This window comes from Piliocolobus tephrosceles, chromosome 7 (genome assembly GCF_002776525.5).
Source record: "Piliocolobus tephrosceles isolate RC106 chromosome 7, ASM277652v3, whole genome shotgun sequence".
Taxonomy (NCBI): Eukaryota; Metazoa; Chordata; class Mammalia; order Primates; family Cercopithecidae; genus Piliocolobus; species Piliocolobus tephrosceles.
The window spans coordinates 20,392,455-20,412,976 of record NC_045440.1 but is presented as its reverse complement, the minus strand read 5'-3'; the positions used below and the strand labels follow the sequence as shown (position 1 = coordinate 20,412,976).

Here is a 20,522-nt window from a genome sequence, read left to right as displayed (position 1 = left end):
CACAGAGGAGCTCATGTGGGAATGCCCACAGGACAGGCCACCTGGAGTCAGCTCAAAGGGAGCGCCTGGTCCACTGTGGGAGGCGGGGCTCAGGATGTAGGGCTGAGTCTCCAGCTTGGAAGGGACTTTGGAGTCTTTTGGTCCCACCCAGTGTTTCCCATATGGGGCCTCCCACATGGGGCCTCCTAGGAGAGGACCCGTAGCATCTGGAGACTCCATTTGGAGCCTCTGGAGTCTTTGAAGCCTTCCTACTACAGCTGCTTGCCATTACTCCAGACCCAGATGCCACCAACTGTCCCTGTCCCAAGTGCCTGAGTGTGCCCGCTCCCCGACAGAGCTCCCGTTTACAGATCCGAGTCACTTCTGCATCTATCATTTTATTATCATTATCATTATTATTTTTGAGATGGAGCCTCACTATGTCATCCAGGCTGGAGTGCAGTGCACAATCTCAGCTCAGTGTAACCTCCCCCTCCCAGGTTCAAGCAATTCTCCAGCCTCAGCCTCCCAGCCTCCCAAGTAGCTGGGACTGCAGGTGCATGCCACCACGGCTGCATAATTTTTGTATGTTTAATAGAGATGAGCTTTCACCATGTTGGCCAGGCTGGTCTCGAACTCCTGACTTCAAGTGATCCACCCACCTCAGCCTCCCAAAGTGCTGGGATTACAGGTATGAGTGAGCCACCGTGCCTGGCCATTATTTTTATTTCTTGAGACAGGGTCTTCCTCTGTTGTCCAGACTGGAGTGCAGTGGCACGATCATGGTTCACTGCAGCCTCAACCTCTGGTACCCAAGCGATCCTCCCATCTCAGCCTCCAGAGCAGCTGGGACCACAGGCATATGCCACCCTGCCCAGCTAGGTTTTAAGAAATGTTTTATTTTGTAGAGATGGAGTTTCCCTGTGTTGCCCAGGCTGGTCTCAAACTCCTGGGCTTAAGTGATCCTCCTGCCTCCCAAAGTGCTGGGATTATAGGTTTGAGTCACTGCACCTGGCCTGCATCTATTACAAACTTATTGATATGGTCCTGTGCTGGAGTAGAAAAGCTCTAGAGAAGTCAAAGTCCTCACCAACACTGCCTGACTCAAGGCCACGTTCATGTGTGTCATCCAGAGCTCAGGGCATAGCCTTTTTGGGGTGGAAAGGAAAGCGGAAGGGCAGATGACGGCTCCTGAGGGCCTACTATGCACCAGGCACCTGGGCGCTGTCACACACATCAGCTTCTTTAGTCTTCACGATGGTTCTGGGGAGTATTATTCCCACTTAACAGAAGTAGAAACTGAGGCACAAAGCCTTGCTCATGTCTCACAGCCAGTAAGTGACAGTGCCCAGGCTTTGACTGAGAAACCAGAATCTTCCCCTTTTTCGCCCTATGCCTGTCTCCTTTAGTGTATGTCAGGGGCTACCTGGGATAGTCCTGTTTCAGACACAGTGACACCCCCGGGGGTCCCCTCCACAAAGCCAGTTAAGCAAGTCTGTGCCTAGTTCCAGAATATCACCAGGGGGGGCTGTGGAGTCACAGATGGCATGGAAGCTTATTTTAAAGCCATAGTGGAGCGGAGCAGGACATGGTGTCACGCACCTGTAGTCCTAGCTACTTGGGAGGCTGACGTGGGAGGATCACTCGAGCCCAGGAGTTCAAGGCTGCAGTAAGCTATGATCATGCCACTGCAGTCCAGCTTGGGTCACAGAGCGAGACTCTAAGTTTTCAAAAACAAAGGGAGTAGTGGGCAGTAGCTCAAATCCAGCATTCTGAGGATGGAGTGACTTGGGATCAACCCTTCTGCCTCTGGGCGGGCCCGCACAGGATTCTCCACTCCCAGCTGATAGGGTTTCAGTCCTCCAGAGGGTCAGGCTCCAGTCTTCCTTTTGTGAACCCTTTTGGGTTTCTTGGGAGGAGAGATTGGCTCCCAGAGACCTCATAGTGGAGCATGAAGGCAGAACGGAAGTAGGGTTGTGAGGGTCCCCAGGCAGGTTCCTTCGGAGAGCCTTCTGCTTCTCCTTCCTCCGTCCAGATGGCAAGTCCCGGCGTACCGCCAACCCTGCCATACTTGCTCGAAGCACCAGTCAGACAGAGCTGGGTCAGAAGGTCCACTGGAGTCCACCCTGGGGTCCTTTCTGGCCTGTTCTGACTTGGTGGAGGGAGAGAGGGCCCCGTGCCAGTGCGCACACACACACCCCTACACACGTACCCTCCCTGGGCTGGATTTAGAGGACAGCCTAGAAGGCACAGACAGCTCCCAGGTGAGGGACAATCCTGAACCCATAGCTGCCACTGCCCAGCTGAGGGGCCCTGAGTTAGCTCTGTCTGGCAGTGCAGGCAGCCAGGGAAAACAAGGTGGCAGCCACAAGGGGAGGCTTCAGATTCCAGGTGAGGGGTTCCGCTGTGCAGGCACAAACACACAGACATACCTGACACAAACACATGGTGGCACACGCTTGGTCCCCAGCACACACAACTCACAACCGAAACTCCTCTTCTCCAGTGCACACCCACACTTCACTGCCGTTCCTCTGTGCTGGGACCAGCATCTTTCCTTTTAACCCTGGGCATCCCACAAAGTGGAGGGAGGGGAGGCACCCGCTCTGAGGACGCCAGCAGTTTCATTCGGCTTTGGTATGTGTCTCTTCTCCATGCTAGGAGAGAGGTGGCTGGGGTCCCAAGGAAAGGGACGAGGAGGGTCCATTCCCCGAAGTGGAGGGAGGCCTTCAGGAAGCGGAGCTGAGGTGATTGGCCATAAAACAGCTTGGCCACAACATCTGGAGGAGATTGAAACCAGATGTTCAAGGGATGGGGGAAGGGAGGGTGTGGGATGGAGGGGGCTGGGGCAGCAGAGGCGGCAGCTCTGGTTGGCGGGAGGCTGGGCTGGGGGCTCAGGGTCCTCTGGGGAAGACATCTGGCTGCCCTGTCCCTCACTCTCCAAGTCAGGCATTACTATTTTTGCAAACTGGAGCAACAGATCTTTTCACAGATTCTAGAATCAGCCTTATGCGTAGGGACAGTCGAGTACAGGGTGTGACTTGGGAGGTGCCCAGAAAGGGCCACCAGCTCGCCAGAAATATGTCGCTTGCTGCCCTGCAGCCCCCTCCTTGCTGTGGGCTCAGCATTGCCCCTCCGGCAGGGGGAATTCTACACTAAGCTCCTAGTGCCTGCCTGGAAACGACTTTTGTACCTGAAAGTTTCCTTTTAGCACAGGAGTAGAGTTATCTGGGAGCTAGCAGAGGAAAGGAAAAGCAGGCCCATTTATTAAGAGCCCCCTCTTTGCCAGGCACCATGACCGGCTCTCTTCAAAGGCTCTCATTCCTTCTTGTTTTTCCTGTCACTCAGACTGGAGTGCAGTGGTGTGATCTCGGCCCACTGCAGCCTCAACCTCCCAGCTCAAGCAATCCTCCCACGTCAGCCTCCTGCATAGCTAGGACTACAGGCATGCACCACCACTCCCAGATAATTTTTTAAACATTTTTTGTAGAGACGGGGTCTTGCTACGTTGCTCTGGCTAGTCTCAAACTCCCGGGCTCAAGTGATCCTCCCACCTTAGATTCCCAAAGCATTTGGGATTACAGGCACGAGCCACCGTGCTTGGCCTCATTCCTTCACAACCATATCATCCCACATTGAAGAACCTGAGGTTCAAAGAAGTGACTCATCCAGGGTCACATAGCCACCAAATGGTGGAGCTGGTGTTCAAAATGGGTTTTGTTTGCTCCCAAGCTTGTCACCTTTTTACTACTGGGTTTCCTGTAGGGTTAGAGGGAGGGGCAGGGAAAAAGAGAAAAAGGGAGTGAGGGACAGAGCCAGGCACTCAACTTTCCTTGTTTTACAACTGAGCCAACACTTGTCCCTGGAAGCTGCCACATCTCTGCTGAGGGTCCCAGTCATTTCAATTGCCTGGTGCCCTGCCCTCTGACTGCTTCGGAGACAAGACGTTGGATTTTCAAATCTGTCTCTCAGGACATGGCAGGAAGGGTGCTGGGGACAGGTGATAGGTTCAGGGAGCAGAGGACCAGGGAGGGGGCAGCGGGCCAATGTCACAGAGCTAAGCGTAGCAGAGCCAGGTCTCCTGACTGCCAGGCTCATGCTGCCTTCTTGGCCGAGGGCTCCAGAAAGTCCGAAGCTCCAGGGATGTGCTCACCTTGACCTGGCTACTGGGGCTGGGAGTGTAGGGTCGGGGCAGCTGCATCCTGGCTTTTCCCATGTGAATGCTTATCCTGAGCGCAGGACCCCGGGGGACCTCAGCTAAGCCCCTAGGGGACCTCAGGTGCTGGACACAGGAGGGGCAAGTGTACCTTCCTCTACCATGGAATCACCTGCACAGAGGGGCAGCTGCACTGGGTGGGGGTGGGGGGCTCGTCTAGAACCCTGGGCAGCTGTGCCCAGGTGGCTGCATGGGTTATCCTGAGCCTGCCTCTAGCTGGGGGTTGCTGTCCATAAGGACCCTGTTTGGGGTGGGGGGACCCAATGTATCTCTGTGAGTTGGAGCCCCTGCCTGGACAGGGTTATGACCCTGGCCCGTGAGCTGGGACTGTGGTCCTTGGAGCTTCCGAAGGACCCAGAGGGCTGGTAAGGAGACCTATGGCCACTGACCACCAACTTCGTGGCAGAGCTCATGCCAAGTGGGTGGGCAATGTCTGGGTGAGATGCCCTGGCAGCTGCACCAGTATAGGGATCTGTCCATTCTGTCATGGCCCTCCGGGCTGTCCTGAGCCTCCTTTTCAGGGGAAGCAGCAGCAGGGAGGAGCGGCTGTGACATCACAACCTGTGACTTTACTGGCGCAACAAGCAGTAACCCCCCTGGGCACCTCTAGCTCTCTCTTAGGGCCCCGGGGCCACGCTGGTGGTCAGACCTGGAGGAGACAGCTGCAGACTGAGCAGTAGAGCAGGCTGGCTTCCTGGAAGAAGAGGGCCCTGTGTACACATCCGACACTCGCAGCATGCCTGGTTTCCACTACTACCTTCTGCTTAAAGAGCCAAGATGGAGTCCCCCGTGCCAGGCTGCTTCCTGGGAGTGGGGGCCCCTGCAGGTCCAGACAGCATCTGGCACAGCCTCAGGAAGGAGCCAGGAAAAGCCTGCCAGTCCACTGAAGGCTCTAGGAAACGCTGGGGCTTGCAGCAGGCCACCTACCTCTCTCTGGACCCTGGGAGCGGCCAGCCCGGGCATAAGAGCTGGGGCTGCTCTGGGCTTTCTTTCCCTTTGAGAGCCACATAGAAAGAGGGGAGAGAGGGAACTGAGATGTGATTTCTCCTCCTGGCCTCTGGGAGGCACAGGTCTGGGATGGGGAAGCGGGGTGGGCAATGGCAGGAAGGAGGAGGCCGGACGAGACATAGCTTTGGGTCGTCTGGGAAGAGGGGCCAGAACTGGAATGTTTGCTCAGTGGCTGCTGAGCTCTGGCTCTTGTCTCCACGAAGACAGGGGGATCCATGGGGAGCGGCACTTGGCATCTGACTGGCAGGAAGGCAGGCACCAGGGGCCAACTGGACCTGTCCTAGCTGATGTGGGTTTTCTGATCCCCGTTTGCTCACCTAGGTGGACACCCTTGCAGCCCACCTGCTCCTTCCCCAGATGCAGAGACAGAAAACCCAGACGGACAGACACCCCTGACCCCTTTCACATCCTTCTTCCCTCCCTACCAAACAGCCTCTTTATGGAACGTTCCAGCCCTCCCCTCCTGTGGGAGGACCGCAAGCAGCGCATGTGGTGTGTGCGCGCTGTGATGGGTGCCTGCGAGAACATGTGTGCCTGAGTGTGAAATCACACCCTCTGCGGCCTGGGATCAGGGGAGGGAAGGGCAGTCCATGATGCCAGGTGCCCTGGCCGCGTGCCGGCCTCCACAGCAAGCCCATACATCTGGAACACGACGGCCCCGCCCCCCACGGCCCAGACAGCATCTGGCACAGGATATTGGCTGTAACACTTTCGGTTTATTGGCTGTGGTGCCCTGGTGTGGCTGACCGGCCACTGGGCCTGAGAGAAGCCCTGTCTTGTTTCTCCATCCCCTCCCCATCAGCTTTCCACAGCGGCTCCTGGGGGACACACACAGACACTTGTGCCCCAGGAAACTGGGGGGTGTAGTGGGGGCTCAAAATAAAACCAAATCGAGGCTGGAGCAAGGGTGGGAAATGAACATCATTACAATGAAGATAATGCCCCCGGCGATACACAATACAGCGTGCAGACACAGGGACGGCAATGGCGTCCTGCTGACATTCCTTCTTGCCACCAGGCAGGGCCCCCCAGGAGAGGAATGGTGACTTTGAAATGTCTCGGGGAAGCTCTGCTCCCCGGCCCCAGCCCCTTGCTGGTCGAGGGGTTGTGGGGAAGTGGCTTATGCCAGAGTCCAGTTCCCCCCACCTCCTATGGACAGTCTCACCGGGCCATTGGCCCTGCAGGTCCTGGGGCCTGCGGGAGAGGCATGGTGCCTCGCCTTCCGCCCACCCCCACTGTCCAGTCTAGGTGACCAAGGGCAGCAGGCTCCGGTCCCCGCCCCTGTTCAGGCAGTGGTCACTTCCTGCTGTGGAGTGTGTCCTGGAACTTGGTGCTGGTGTATCGCAGGTGGAAACCTTTTTTGGTGATGGTGTCATCTGAGTGGAACTTCACCAGGACAGAATCCCCCGCTGAGTACACCTCCTCAGGAGGCTGGCAGAGAAAAGGGACGGGGTAAGGTGGAGGAAGAGGGGCTGGGGCTGCTCTCCTGTCTCTCCAAGATCCCCGGCTCTGAGGGGCAGGAGACTCCCGGGCAGCCACCAGATTCTCCCCAACCCTTGAAGCAAGGGGCTTCTTGCTAGTTTAATGAGGAACCTGCGGAGGGGAGAAGGCGTGGGCTGAAGAGACCTAAGTTCCTGTAAACCCAGCTCCGCTATAACTACTAACTGAGTTGTGTAGTCTCAGGTAAGCCACCTCCCATCTCTGGGCCTCACTTCCCTCAGCCACAAACAGGAGTAAAAGCTCTCTGCTCTCCATGCCTAGGACGAGTGCTAGGGAAGAACAAAGGACCGGACCGATGTCAAAGTATTTTGCAAAGGGAGGGGTTCTTTCAATGGCATGACTTCCTGCCGTCCCAGCGGACTCTTAGGGAAGACAGCACAGCCACTTCTCTGCTGGAGTGTGGAGGAAGTTTTGGGGGGAAGCACAGTGTCCCCTAGACCTGGACTCTGCCGTCCCTACACCTCGCCCCACCTCTCCTCTGGCACCTGGCCAAAGTCTGCTCCCAGGCCCTTCTTAGAGGCCTCCTGCAAGCCTACTGAGTGAGGTCAGCCTGCAGAGCATCGGACGTCAACACCCTGGCCTTCCAGGCGCAGAAGAAATCATTTCTGAGAACCTTGAGGACATTCCCAGTAGTTGTGCCATGCCAGGAGGCCTTGATTCTTCCCCAAGTCCCTTTGGTGGACTCAGCCTGGGGGAGGTCTCTGGAAGAAGACACCTGGGGACATCTGATTTCGTGTGTGATTCAGAAGAAAGAGCAAAGAGGGGAGGGGACACTAGCCTGGCAGCCAGGGGACACCAGGGCAGCCAAGCTGCTTCAGACTCCACCTTGTCCCAGCCCCTGCCAGCCACACAAGGGCTGAAGCTCTGCTCCTGGGGAAGGTTTGGCCAGTGCTGGGTCCAGCAGCTGCTGCAGCTTCCAGGAGCTTTAACCCTTCCTGGGGCACCCAGGCTGCCTGGGACACAGCCATGAGATAGGCAGGGGGCCAGGGAGGTGACAGGAGGGACAGTGTGTTTGAAAGTGCATGCAAGCGGGTGTGTGTGTGTGTGGGTGTGTGTGTGTGACAGACAGAGAGAGGGTGGTGGGGGGGAAGAGAGAGAGATGGGCAGGAAGAAAAGTCTGTCTCTTTGAAATCCTCAGGAAAGGACAAGAAAAAAAAAAAAAGAAGCTGCAAGCTCTTACAGGGAGGAAAATAAATCCTCCGCATAAGGCTAGCCCATGTCCTTAGGTAAAAGCCCATCGAGCTGACTTTTGCTCATTGCCTCTGAATGTGCCATTTTATGGACCAAGAAGCAGTGCCCAGGGGCCACTGGGACAGCAGCAGGAAGAGCTTTGGGACAAGCTGGCCTCTCACCAGGAGGAGAAATTGGCAGAGGAAATGAAAAGGGTATTTATGGCTCCAGCAAAAGGACTGGTGAGGGCCACTCCGCTCAGGCCCCCTGTCCCCGGCTCTGGTACCAACCTCTGCCCCCCTAACTAACCCTGGTGGGCTGCCTTGGAGGAGGGGTAAGGAAAGGAGGGACAGGGGAAGCGCCATCCCCTGCAGGCCCTGGCCAACTGGTTCTGAAGCAGGCCTGGGTCAGAGGCCACAGGAACCTCTAGGTTGCCCAGAAAGGACTGGGTTTCCTAGGTCGGGGATGGGACAGTGTCTTCGAGCAGCCCCAACCAGGCTGGGCCTCTGGGCTCCCACAGAGGGCCACACGCACGCTGCACTCAACTTCCGGGGCCTGTGTGGGCGCTAGGTCTTGGGGATTGGGACAAGAAGGGTGGAGGACAGTATGGGGCATGGGGCCAGGAGGGCAAGGGGCAGGGGCCTCACCCCTGAGCCACAGTAGCGCCCCAGCCTGGGGGCTGTGCTGTCGTAGCCGTCGAAGAGCTCCATGTAGTCGTAGCCGCAGTCAGTCTCCTCCTCCACCTCAAAGGTCTGGAACACGAGCTCCACGCCGTAGCCTTCCTCGGCCACGATGACCCACTCACAGTCCACACCCCCAGGGTAGTTGTTGTCGCCAAACTGGGCGTGGGAGTAAAGGTCCTTGGTCTTCACATCTGCCCGTACCTGGCCCCCGCACTCTGTAGAGGACAAGATTGGCCACCAGCCCTGAGCACCGGAGGTGCCAGGCTCCATGGCGCACCATGCCGAATCCTCACGGCAGGATGGAGGCCTAGACGAAGGCCACATGGCCAGTGATGGGTGGGTGGGGGTCTGGCCCAGAACAGTGCTCTGCTGCCCCATCTCTAAATAAAGGGACCTTGGCCCTAGGTTGAGGGGGACAGGCGGTGAGGCTCGCTGAGAGGAAGGCAGCGTGGAGCGGTGGCACGAGGCACCACACACTTTGTCTAAAGAGGACATTGCTCATTTGCTCCAGCTGATGGCTGTCATGGAAGAATGTGGGCCCAGTGTTGCCGCAGTTTCCATTTTCAAGAGAGAAGCCGTACATCTGGGTTTTATATGAAAACCCCTAACTTTTAAGCGTTGGCTCACATTTAAAAAAAACACAGCCTGGGCCAAACATAGCAGGTCTGAGGGCCAGATGGAGTTCCAGGCCTCCGGTTTGTGACCTTGTGCTGGGAGGGGCAGAGGACAGTGCATGGGGCCACCCTCCTCCCCAGGCCCTCTGGCCTCTGTGCACCTGGCACTCAGGTCTTCCTAGAGGAGGTCGGGAGAGGGCCGGGTCGGGCTGGGTCGGGGACTGAGTTGAAGGAGAAGAGGAGAAGCTGTGGACCATCAGCTCTGGGGATGCCCTGACAGGTGGCTCAGGACCCAAGAGGAGACTGCAAAGCTCCCTCGTGGCATCCTTGGTCTGGCACTCAAGGCGTCCCCCTGGGCTCCAGCCTTTCTCTGCAGCCACATCATTCCCATAACCTGCTGTTCTCACACACCTGTTGCTCCGGCCAAACCAAATGACCTGCTGTCACCTGGGCACACCCTGGGCTTGGGCTGGGGTTGCGTCTCTGCCTGGGTACCTCCCCTTGCCTTGAATGCCTCTGTCAACTCATGCCCAGTTAGGCCAGGGTACCTTTCTTCCTGCCTGGCTCCCGCTTGGACTCATGCTGTCACGGGCGGTGCCTGCCTTGTCTCTCTCCTGGACTGTGAGTTCCTAGTATGGGGTTGGGAGCAGGGGTGAAGGGCTCATGCCTGATTCAGGTCACGCGCCCCTCAGTCCTCTCGCAGAGGGGAGCTCAGTCCATGGCTGCTGAATAAATAAGCAAGTGAAAGCCGAGCAAGCCCCTCGAGGGCTGACATCTTTGCTTGGTCTGTTTGTGGGACCTGCATTTAGGATACAGACTCATCCGTACTACATGTCAATAAGTATCAGGGCGGGCATGGTGACTCACGCCTGTAATCTCAGCACTTTGGGAGGCCAAGGGCAAGGATCACCTGAGGTCAGGAGTTCGAGACCAGCCTGGCCAACATGACGAAACCCTGTTTCTACTAAAAATATAAAAATTAACTGGGCATGGTGGCGGGCTCCTGTAATCCCAGCTACACAGGAGGCGGTGGCAGGAGAATCGCTTGAACCCAGGAAGAGGAGGTTGTAGTGAGCCAAGATCAGAGCACTGCACTCCAGCCGGGGCAACAAAGCAAGACTTCATCTCAAAAAATAAAAAATAAATAAAAATAAAAATAAATAAATAAATATCGGAGAATGAATAGAGTATATTTCAGAGTTGGTGTGTGGCTGGGCTGCTGCAGTGGCCAGCATGCTCTCAGGGGGACCTCTGGGGGCCTTCCTCTCTGTCCCTGAGTTCCCTAACCTCTCCTGCCCGTCGTCATCACTGCCATCCTAATCCCTAACCACATCCTCCTATGCCTGCCTCCCAGGCCTGGTTCTCAGGACACAATGTTTGCATCGCCCACACCCCCGGCCCTGGGTCACAGGGCTCAGTCCCTCTATGCCTTCATACCCGCTTTGTAACCCCCGACTCTACCCCTGTCTTAGAGACCAGGCTCAGTGAAAACTCCTACAACCAATGACAGCACCTGTGGCGTGGGAAGCCTGGAAGCCCTTTCGCTGGACCGAGTTATCTGAGTAGAAGCGCAGAAACATGCGGCTGCCTGTGGCCAGGACGGGCTCAGGCTTCTTGCTCCCACAGAAGCGGCCGAGGACGGGGGCCTTGGCGTCTCGCCCGTCGAACACCTCCAGGTGGTCGTAGGCACACTCAGGCTGGGACTCGATGTCCATCTCCATGAAGGTCTAGGGGGATGAGGAAGGAGCACAGATTAAAAATTTGCCCGGAGGGCAGGTGGGGCGAGGACGGGGGCCCCAAACCTAGGCCTCACGGACACCCATGGGAGCGGCCACAGCTGGGGATGACAATGAAGGAGGGCCCAGGAATAGGGCAAAGGCAGGGATGCCCCTAACTTACACTGGGAAAGGGGCTCTGTCCAGGCCAGACTTGGGGTCTCCTGGGGATAGCAGGCCTCTGGGCTCAGCCTGCAGCCCGTGTGGCTCTGGGCAGTGCCTCTGACCGGGGGTGGCCACACCACATAAGGAGTGGGAAGGGGCCCCTTACCAGCTTGACCCGGTGCCCGGGGGTGCTGGAGATGGCCCACGTGCACTCCTTCTTGCTGGGATACTTGTCAGGCCAGTTGGGGCTGGTGATGGTACCACTGGTGGATGTCACCTTGTGGTCACAGCCGGCTGCAGGGAAGCGAGTGACGGAAGGGGATAGAGAGGGACCCCAAGCTCCAATGCCTCCTGCGGGGAAGGCCCTTCCCTCCTGCCCCCCTCCTTCCTTCCATCTCTTGTCCCACTTATGAAATGGATGGCAGGCAGGCATCATTTCTTTTTCATGAGGTTATCTGTGTCTGGGGAAAATCTAGCTGCCTGATTCCTACGAGAGCCTTGAGTGAGGCCTCGCATGGCAGCACTCATGAAGCAGCCATCGCAGGCTCCCCTGGGCAACCCCTGGACCTTTGTAGGTATTGGGGCACAGTGGTCCCATCACCTGTGCCTCTCCATTTTTCTTTTTTTCTTTCTTTTTTTTTTTTTTTTGAGATGGAGTCTCGCTCTGTTGCCCAGGCTGGAATGCAGTGGTGTCATCTCTGCTCACTGCAACCTCTACCTCCCAGGTTTAAGCGATTCTCCTGCCTTAGCCTCCTCAGTATCTTGGATTACAGGCGTGCGCCACCATGCCCGGCTAAATTTTGTATTTTTAGTAGAAATGGGGTTTCGCCATGTTGGCCAGGCTGGTCTCACCACCTCAGGTGATCTGCCCACCTTGGCCTCCCAAAGTGCTCGGATTACAGGCCTCAGTGAGCCACTATACCTGGCTAATTTTTGTATTTTTAGTAGAGACAGGGTTTCACCATGTTGGCCAGGCTGGTCTTGAACTCCTGGCCTCAAGTGATCCACCTGCCTAGGCCTTCCAAAGTGCTGGGATTATAGGCATGAGCCACTGCACCCGGCTGACCTGTGCCCCTTCTTGAAGCTGTCATCCACTGATCTCCAGCAGCCTGGACAGTCACAGGGGACTTTGACACCTGACTCAGTTCTCCCCACCCCCACTCCTGCTACCCTCCCAGGTGAAGTCAACAGATACATAATGGTCCACCCAAGACGGCCTCTCAGTTCCTTGAGGGCTTTGTCATCCACTGTTTCTCCACATCACAAACACATCACCCCTCTGTGGCCACTTCCTGTTCCTTGGGGTTCTCAGGACATCATCTTCCTGACCATGGTCATTCGGCTTCATTAAAATTAAAAAACAAAAACAAAAATGGGTTCTCACTTTGCTACCCAGGCTGGAGTGCAGTGGTGCGATCATAGCTCACCATAGCCTTGAGCTCCCAGGCTCGAGTGATCCTCCTGCCTCAGCCTCCCAAGTAGTTGGGACTACAGGCATAGCACCTGTGTAATTTTTTTCATTTTTAGTTTTTGTAGAGATGGGGTCTCACTATGTTGCCCACGCTGATCTCAAACTCCTGGTTTCAAGCGATCCTCCTGCCTCAGCTTCCCAAAGTGCTAGGGTCACAGGCGTGAGCCACTGTGCCCGGCTGGCCTCTTAATTTTAGAGAGACCTCCAGGGTCTTGATCTTTCTATTCTCTCCCAGTATTTCCTCCTCGATTGACTTAACTGACTGCAGGGCTGACCACCCAGCCTGCTCCTCTGCACCCTGCGTGGCCCTGCATCTCCGGTTCTGCACAGCACCATCTTAGAAAACCCCACCTGTGGCTCCAGCCTCACCTGGGCCCCCAGACCACTTGACACTCTTTGGATTTGGCCTTTACCAGCTCCATCTCTCACCTCCGTAGTAATTGCTGCAAACATCCAGCCCCCTTCTCAAGCCACTGTGTCAGCTCCCAGTGGTAGACCACCTCTTTCCTACCTCCTGAGAAAGCCAGGGCCCTCCACTATGAATGGTTTCAACCTCCAGATTCCGACCTGCAAACCCACCTGCCCTGCTGCCCTGTAGCCTCAAGCATCCCTCCTCCCCACCAGGATGGACTGCCCTTCTGGGAGCTGCAGCTCATTGCTGCTCACACCTGGGAACCCTCACACCACACATGATCCAGCCTCACGCTCTCCCTCAGCTCTGCAGCCTCAGAACCTTCACACATCCTGAAAGAGCTCTCCCAGGCCCCTCCAGCTACAGCCCATCCTCTCTCCTTTTCTTTCCAGCCTGCCTTCCGGAACACTTGCTACGGCCACTCTCATTGCAGATCTCCTCAATCCACGGCAATCTGACTTCTGCCTCTGAAAAGCATGGCTTCCTCGACTCAATTTTTTTTTTCTTTTTTTGTAGCGGGGGGGGGGGGGGGGGGGCGGGGGCTTTCCCTTTTTCCCCCCGCGGGGGGGAGGGGGGGCGATCCTGGCTCACTGCAACCTACACCTCCCAGATTCAAGCAATTCTTGTACCTCAGCCTCCCAAGCAGCTGGGACTACAGGCTTGTACCACCATGCCTGGCTAATTTTTTGTATTTTTAGTGGAGACAGGTTTTGCCATGTTGCCCAGGCTGGTCTCAAGCTCCTGAGCTCAGGCATTCCGCCCCCTTCAGCTTCCCCAAGTGCTGGGATTATAGGCATGAGCCACCACGCCCGGCCCCAACTCAAATTTAAAAGCTGATGATCATTATTCATGATCATGTCATCGGACAGATTTTACTCGGGGAAAGAGGTGGCCAGGCACTATGGCTGGTGGGGAAAAGGATGGGCAAGATGCAGCACGAGACCCCCAAAAACAGGGCCCTCGCAAGTACCTGGTGGAGGCAGGTGAAGCTCCTGTCTACCCACACTTGAACCATGACCTGTCACTATTACCCATCGGTGAGTTCACACAGCCCCCTGCCCTCCCTCTTTGCGCTCTGGCCTTCCATGCCCCCTGTGTTCCTTGCACGCCCATGTCTCTCCCCAGCTAGGCTGCAATCTCCATGGGAACAGAGGGGCTCCTGTCTTGAATTCCCTACAGATCTTTGCAAAGTGCTGGGTCCTCTGTAGCAATCAGGAAATGCTTACGGATCTGTAATTAACCTACCACCTGAGTAAGAAACCACACGTGCTTCTAAGGTGAGTCAGCAGATGGAAAGGTAAACAGTCCATCTTCTCCAGGAGCTTCACCCCTGTCCTGGCTATCTTATGGATTCTGTTCTTTATCAAACCATCTTTTGACACAAGGGAGTACAGAGGCAGAATGCAGTTTAGACAACATCAGTATAAGGTCCCCTCTAGCTAGTTCCATGACTCAGGAACTGTGTATTTGGGAAGCCTGAGGTCACAGGGTTGGAAGCCCCCGACTGTCCACTGGTTCACTGTTGAGGTCTTCGGTTCTGTGTCTGCTTGTGAGCAGCGCATCTGTTTATACCTGGGTTGTCAACCTAACCAGGGTAGGAAGAATCACTTGCCAAGCATGGTGCTAAGGGCTCAGAGCCATGTCTATAAAGCTTAGTACCTTGCAAGGTAGGCATCATTTCTATTAATTTTAGTTTTTGAAATGGAGTCTTGCTCTGTTGCCCAGGCTGGAGTGCAATGGCATGATCTCGGCTTACTGCAACCTCTGCCTTCCAGGTTCAAGCAATTCTTCTGCCTCAGCCTCCTGAGTAGCTGGGATTACAGGTGCGTGCCACCACGTCCGGCTAATTTTTTGTATTTTTAGTAGAGATGGGGTTTCATCATGTTGGTCAAGCTGGTCCTGAACTCCTGACCTCAAGTGATCCGCCCGCCTTGGCCTCCCAAAGTACTGGGATTACAGGCGTGAGCCACTGCGCCTGGCCTATCATTTTTTATCATTTCATGGATGAGGAAACTGAAACACAGAGAGGTTGAGTGACTCACCCAAAGTCACACAGACGTTCAGTGGTAGAGGCAAGTCTATGTTGTGCTGCTGGGATTGGATACACCCAGCAGGCAAGGGCCACAGGGGAATCCCTGACTTAGAGCAGGCCTGTGAGGTATCAAGTCCCAGGAGGTATTAGGGGATACTGGTGACGCCCTGAGAGCTGTTTTTATTTTGCTTTATTTATTTATTTATTCATTCATTCATTCCCAGTGTGTCACCCAGGCTGGTGATGCCCTGAGAACTGTTTTTATTTTGCTTTATTTATTTATTTATTTATTCCCAGTCTGTCACCCAGGCTGGTGATGCCCTGAGAGCTGTTTTTATTTTGCTTTATTTATTTATTTATATTTTTATTTGTTTTTTCCCACTCCGTCACCCAGGCTGGAGTGCAGTGGTGTGATCTCGGCTCATGGAGCCTCAGCCTCCCCAGACTCAGGTGATTCTCCCACCTCAGCCTTCAGGGTAGCTGGGACTATAGGCGTGCACCACTACACCCAGCTAATTTTTTGTATTTATTGCAGAGATGGGGTTTCGCCATATTGCCCAGGTTGGTCTTTAACTCCCGGGCTGAAGCAATCTGCCCGCCTCAGCCTCCCAAAGTACTAGGATTACAGGTGTGAACCACTGCGCTGGCCTATTTTACTTTATTTTTAGTTTAAAAACCTGTTTAAAAATAAAATAGAGACGGGGTCTCACTATGTTGCCTAGGCTGGTCTTGAATGCCTGAGCTCAAGAGATCCTCCTGCCTCGGCCTCCCAAAGTGCTGGGATTACAGGCATGAGCCACCGTGCCTGGCCTAGAGCTATTTTTAAATGTGTGCAGGGCTTCACTGCCAGGAAGGCAGCGGCCCTGTTCTGAGCATCCCCAGGGGTTATACGTGCGACGGATAATGGTAACAGATGCCACTGTGCTTGCGGTGAGCCAGGCCCCGCTTGGGGCATGTCAAGCTCCCAATGCCCCTCTGAGGTGGGTACTATTATCATTATCTACCTTTTACGCAGGAGCAAACCAAGGCACAGAGAGGGTCAAGAGTCACTCAAAGGCACACAGCTAGCGAAGCAGCAGGGCTGGGCCAGGCCACCTGGCTCTGGAGACTGTGCTCTTACCCACTATCCTTTCTTGCCTCTGTGCCAGTAGGAAGTCACAAAGAGACTTGGACATGGTTTTAAGCAGCGCAAACTAGAAAAGTCTGAAAATGAAGCCTCGAAGCAGCCGTCTGCTCCTCCTCTCCTAATGTGGGCAACAGAAGTGAGCGTGTGACATTGCGGGAGGGGGAACGATGGGGCCTCAGAGATCACTCGGGCCCCAGAATCTAAACAGAGGCCGACAAAGATGACCTGCTGGACTTCCACTGCCAGCAGCGGGTCCTTCAAGCCCAGACGCCCCTGGCATGCAGCCCGTACCTTCTTTGCAGTCGTGCTTGTTGTCATGGAGGACGAAGCCACTGCGGCACTGGCACTCATAACTGCCGAACGTGTTGACGCAGTCCTGCTGGCAGCCGCCGTTATCCTTGGAGCACTCGTCCTTGTCTGCAGGGGAGCAAATAAGGGCAGACGCTGGGTCTGTGCAGGGCTGAGGTCTGGACACCCCAGGGGAAGTGGAGGCCTGGCTGGGCTTTCTCCCACCGGGACAGAGCAACAGCCGGCCAGAGCTGGCCAGGCTAGGTGGTGGGGAGTGGGAGGCCAGGCGACAAGGGGGTCCAAAGGGGCACTGCGTCCAGCAGGACCAGCTGAGCGGGGCCCAGCTGTGGGGAGAGGAGGACGGGGGTCCGAGCGGACCAGCATGGGTCACCATTACCTGCTTACTGGACAGATGGACAAGTGGAAAAACAGACACATGGACAAGCAGACTGCAAGAGAAAGGAGCAGGACGCAGGGGTCCCTCTTTTACTTCACAACAGGAAATGTCACAGACACCATCAAAATGGGAGGGGGTAGGGCACGGGGAAGGGTCCCCGGTCCACGGACGGGCACAGTGGGGAGAAGAGAGCACCAGTTCTGTCCGGCCAGAGGGAGGTGGGCCGGAATGGCAGAGTGGAGGCGGGGGGTGGGTGGGCACCGAAGCCCCCATCCCATTCCGTCCAAGGTGAGGTTCCTGAGTAACAAGGGGTCCGGGAGGCCTGGCAGGCCTCACTGGGGGGTCCGGTTTCTTTTCTGCACTCGGAATTTGAGCTGGTGGGGGCGTCCCCGAGGGGGCTGCAGAGCTGGCCTCTTTTCTGAAACGAGAGAGAGAAGGAGAACAGGGACCAAGGGGTGGGGGTGGAGGGCAGGGACCAGGGAGGGACAGCAGTGAAAACCAGACCCAGGGCCTCCGAGGTGGGTCCGAGGGCAGGGTGGGACGGGAGGGCAGGCGGACATACATGCGGGGTGGCCATGTCTGGGCGCAGCCAGGGCACGGAGGGCTGGGTTAGCAGGGGCAGAAGGCACAGCGACGGGACAGAGACAGAGCCTGTGGCAGGAGAAGGCCTGGAGGGACGGCACGCATAGCCCACTAGGTGTGCATTGCATCAGGGAAGGAGAGAACTGGGGAGTCGTCGGTGGAGGGGAGCAGTACTTGGGAAGGGCTGGGAGAGCTGCACTCTGGCTCTCATTCAGGTGGCAACATCTACAGAGTGTGTTAGACAGACACACACACTCACAAATACACCTGCAGACCCAGTGCATGGATGTACTGTTACCCAAATGTGGCAACACAGGTGCTGGTCCACAGGCACACACATATCTATGCACACAGTACACACTACCCACATACACACAGACACACAGCTCCAATACACCATGCAAATGCAGATACAGACACAGCCAACTACACACACATCCTCACTTGCCCGCCCAGCCCGTGTACAGGTGCATACAAAGAATACACACTCTGCACTCCCACCTATGTGTGAGGAGGCAGGCACAGATATCAACGCACAGACAGGCACAGACACACCCAGGGACAGGACACATCTGCACACACGGGTGCATGGACACCCAGACCTGGATACAACGTCACGTGTAAAGGCAGAGATGTAGCTCATTAGCAGATGGCTCGCAGAGGGGCAACGGCCACGTGTCAGAGACCCACACATACACTCACACGGCAAACACACAATCTGTGCCCCAAAGCACAGAAGTGCACATGGTCACGGGTGAGTGTGCCACAGCCACATACACTCAGGTCTGTCTGTGGTCACTTGGGGGATGGTGTGCATGGCATAGAAGCAGGCATATCCAGGGAAGGTGAGGGATCCCAGTGGACTCCCAGAATTCCCGAGATGAACCATGAGGTGGAAAGATGCCTGCTGGCATTGAACTGGCCAGGCGGGGATCTGTGCAAGGGGACCTATTCCTGATCCCCATCAGGACGGGGGCCCAAGGGCTGGAACTCCAGGAGGCGCTGCTTCTCCAACCCACGACCAGGTAGGCTAGACCCCGAGGGGCCACAGGAACCCAGGCCAAGAGGTGGAGTCCCCAAGTCCTTCTCAAGGGTTCTTGCTCAGTTAACACATTAGAGGGGGCCTGATCAAGAGCCCTCCATGAGCTGCCTTTGAATCAGCCCTGCAGAAAATGTGGGGGTGAAGGGCACCCTGCAAGCCATGCTGGGGTTCACTGAGGACATCTCCAGTGACTGTGCTAGAAGCTTTGGGGGGCCCAGCTTACAGACTGAGCAAAGTCTTCGCTCCATCCCTTCCTCACATGTGTGCCCTAGAAACCTAGCCCAGTGCCTGGTACACAGCAGGGGTAAAATTACACCTGCCAAATGCAAATGGACAGGTAAGTGAATGGCTGGATGAATGAGTAGGGGAAAGTGAGTCCTGCTTCAGTGTCTGGGGCAGGCAGCCTCACCTGGGAGCTGGGGGGAGCAGGTTGCAGGGGGGTGGGGTGGAGGAGGTGGGCATGGGCCCAAGCAAGGAGGTGGCACTCACCCTACAGTGCCCAAATGCCCCGGAAGGTGGCAGGGGTCAGACTGAAGGTCTTCAGGCTCTTTCTTCTCCTTCTTGGCTTAGGGTCTCCTCGGTGGGTGTCCCAAAAGTCCAAATAGCCCCCCTTCTCGGGGGCCAGAGTCAGATGCCCCAGGCCCTGAGGGCTGAGCCTCGATGCCCCCAGTGGGGGTCCTCTGCAGGTTTCTTGTGCGATGGGGCAATGTGTGTGCACGTGTGTGTGTGTGGGCGTGTGTGTCTCTGTGCAGGGCTGAGGGTGGGGCGGGCATAGTGTCGACCGGGGCATGGGGGTAGAGCAGTAACTCCAGGCCTGACAGATGTGAGTGTCGGTCCCCTGCCCCCTCCAAGACTGGAGCAACAGAAGGGCAGAAAGAGACGAGAGTAAGCAGGTAATGGTTTCCCGGGACAGAGCCTGCCCCTGAGCAGGTGTTACATCCTCTCAGCCCTCTGGCGAGCACCTCTTAGGAGTCCCAGGTGGGCACAGGGAAGGAAGAAATTGGCTTGGCATGGGGAGGGTCTCAGCAAGCGGGGGCTGGGGGTAGGAGGTCAACGGGCAGAGCAGGGTGGCTGGCAGTGCCAAGCAGGGAGCCAGTGCAGGGGCAGGAGCATGGCATCTAGGGGTCAGGCAGGGGTGCAGGGCAGCCACAGAGGGGGCTTGAGGATGCAGGACCCTGGGCGAAGGAGGGGAGAAGGAAGGCAGCATGGACTCAGCCGTGGGCATCCTGCCTTCCTGTCTATTCCCTGTCCAGCCCGGCAGGCAGGCTGGGAGTGAGGATCCATGGGCCTGCTCCAGCCAGACCCTGACCTCTCTCTCTCCCCTGCTCCACTCCACTCATGCCCTTCACTGCATGGGCTTGGGTCCTGTTACCTCTGGGGACCACCAGCTACCTTACAGCCTCACCCCAGGGTGAAGGGCTGAGTGATTCACAAAGAAGGGGAGATCTCCTGGACCCGGAGGATCAGCTCAGAGAGGCTGGGCCAGGGGCTGCTGATCACCATTGAGACCACCCAAAGATGGGGCCATCAAAGGCCCAAATGAGGCCAAGGGACTGGAGCCCAGGCCTTAGGTGGGGCAGCTGTCAATCAACATGTGCTAATTGGATCTGAGTTCCTGCCCACTGGCTCAGCGGAGCCCCAAGGCTTTGGTATTGAAGGAAGCAGGTGACTCATCTTTCTCCTTTTTAAAAAAATTCTTAGAAACAGGGTCTGGAGTGAGTGATGAGATCATTGTTCATTGCAGCCTCAAACTCCCGGGCTCAAGCAATCCTTCTATCTCAGCCTCCTAAGTAGTTGGGACTACAGACACACATGACTACACCCTGCTAATTTTAAAATTTTTTATAGAGATGGGGTCTTGCTATGTTGTCTGGGCTGGTCTTGAACTCCTGGGCTCAAGTGATCCTCCCACTTCAGCCTCCCTGAGTGCTCGGATTACAGGCATGAGCCACTGCACCCAGCCACGACTCATCTTTCTGAAGGCCCCAGTATGAACCTATTTGGCTTGTAGAGGGTCTGACTAGAAGTCCGCCACTGCCAGAAACTCTGCCCCACACAGGCCAAGGCAAACACCTGCCTCTCCTCCATCCACCCATGTTCTTGAACTGCCTGTTCCTAGGAC

The 20,522-nt window shown here is 56.2% G+C and overlaps 1 protein-coding gene across 2 annotated transcripts in view; it reads right to left on the bottom strand.

Moving 5' to 3' along the window:
- Positions 1–5,899: 5,899 nt before the first annotated feature.
- Positions 5,900–20,522, bottom strand: part of BMP1 (bone morphogenetic protein 1) — a 47,572-nt gene continuing 32,949 nt past the window's right edge. The window contains exons 16-20 of one of the 2 annotated variants that reach the window (XR_002732523.1): positions 16,383–17,194; positions 11,217–11,344; positions 10,684–10,897; positions 8,521–8,771; positions 5,900–6,634 (exon numbers count right to left, since the gene is read on the bottom strand). Coding sequence is in view for 1 of the 2 variants with exons in the window: in XM_023216682.1 (XP_023072450.1) it covers positions 6,500–6,634; positions 8,521–8,771; positions 10,684–10,897; positions 11,217–11,344; positions 16,383–16,508 (854 nt within the window). In the remaining variant the exon portion in view is untranslated. The remainder of the gene's footprint in view (positions 6,635–8,520; positions 8,772–10,683; positions 10,898–11,216; positions 11,345–16,382; positions 17,195–20,522) is intronic. The other variant, XM_023216682.1, reaches the window with a different exon arrangement.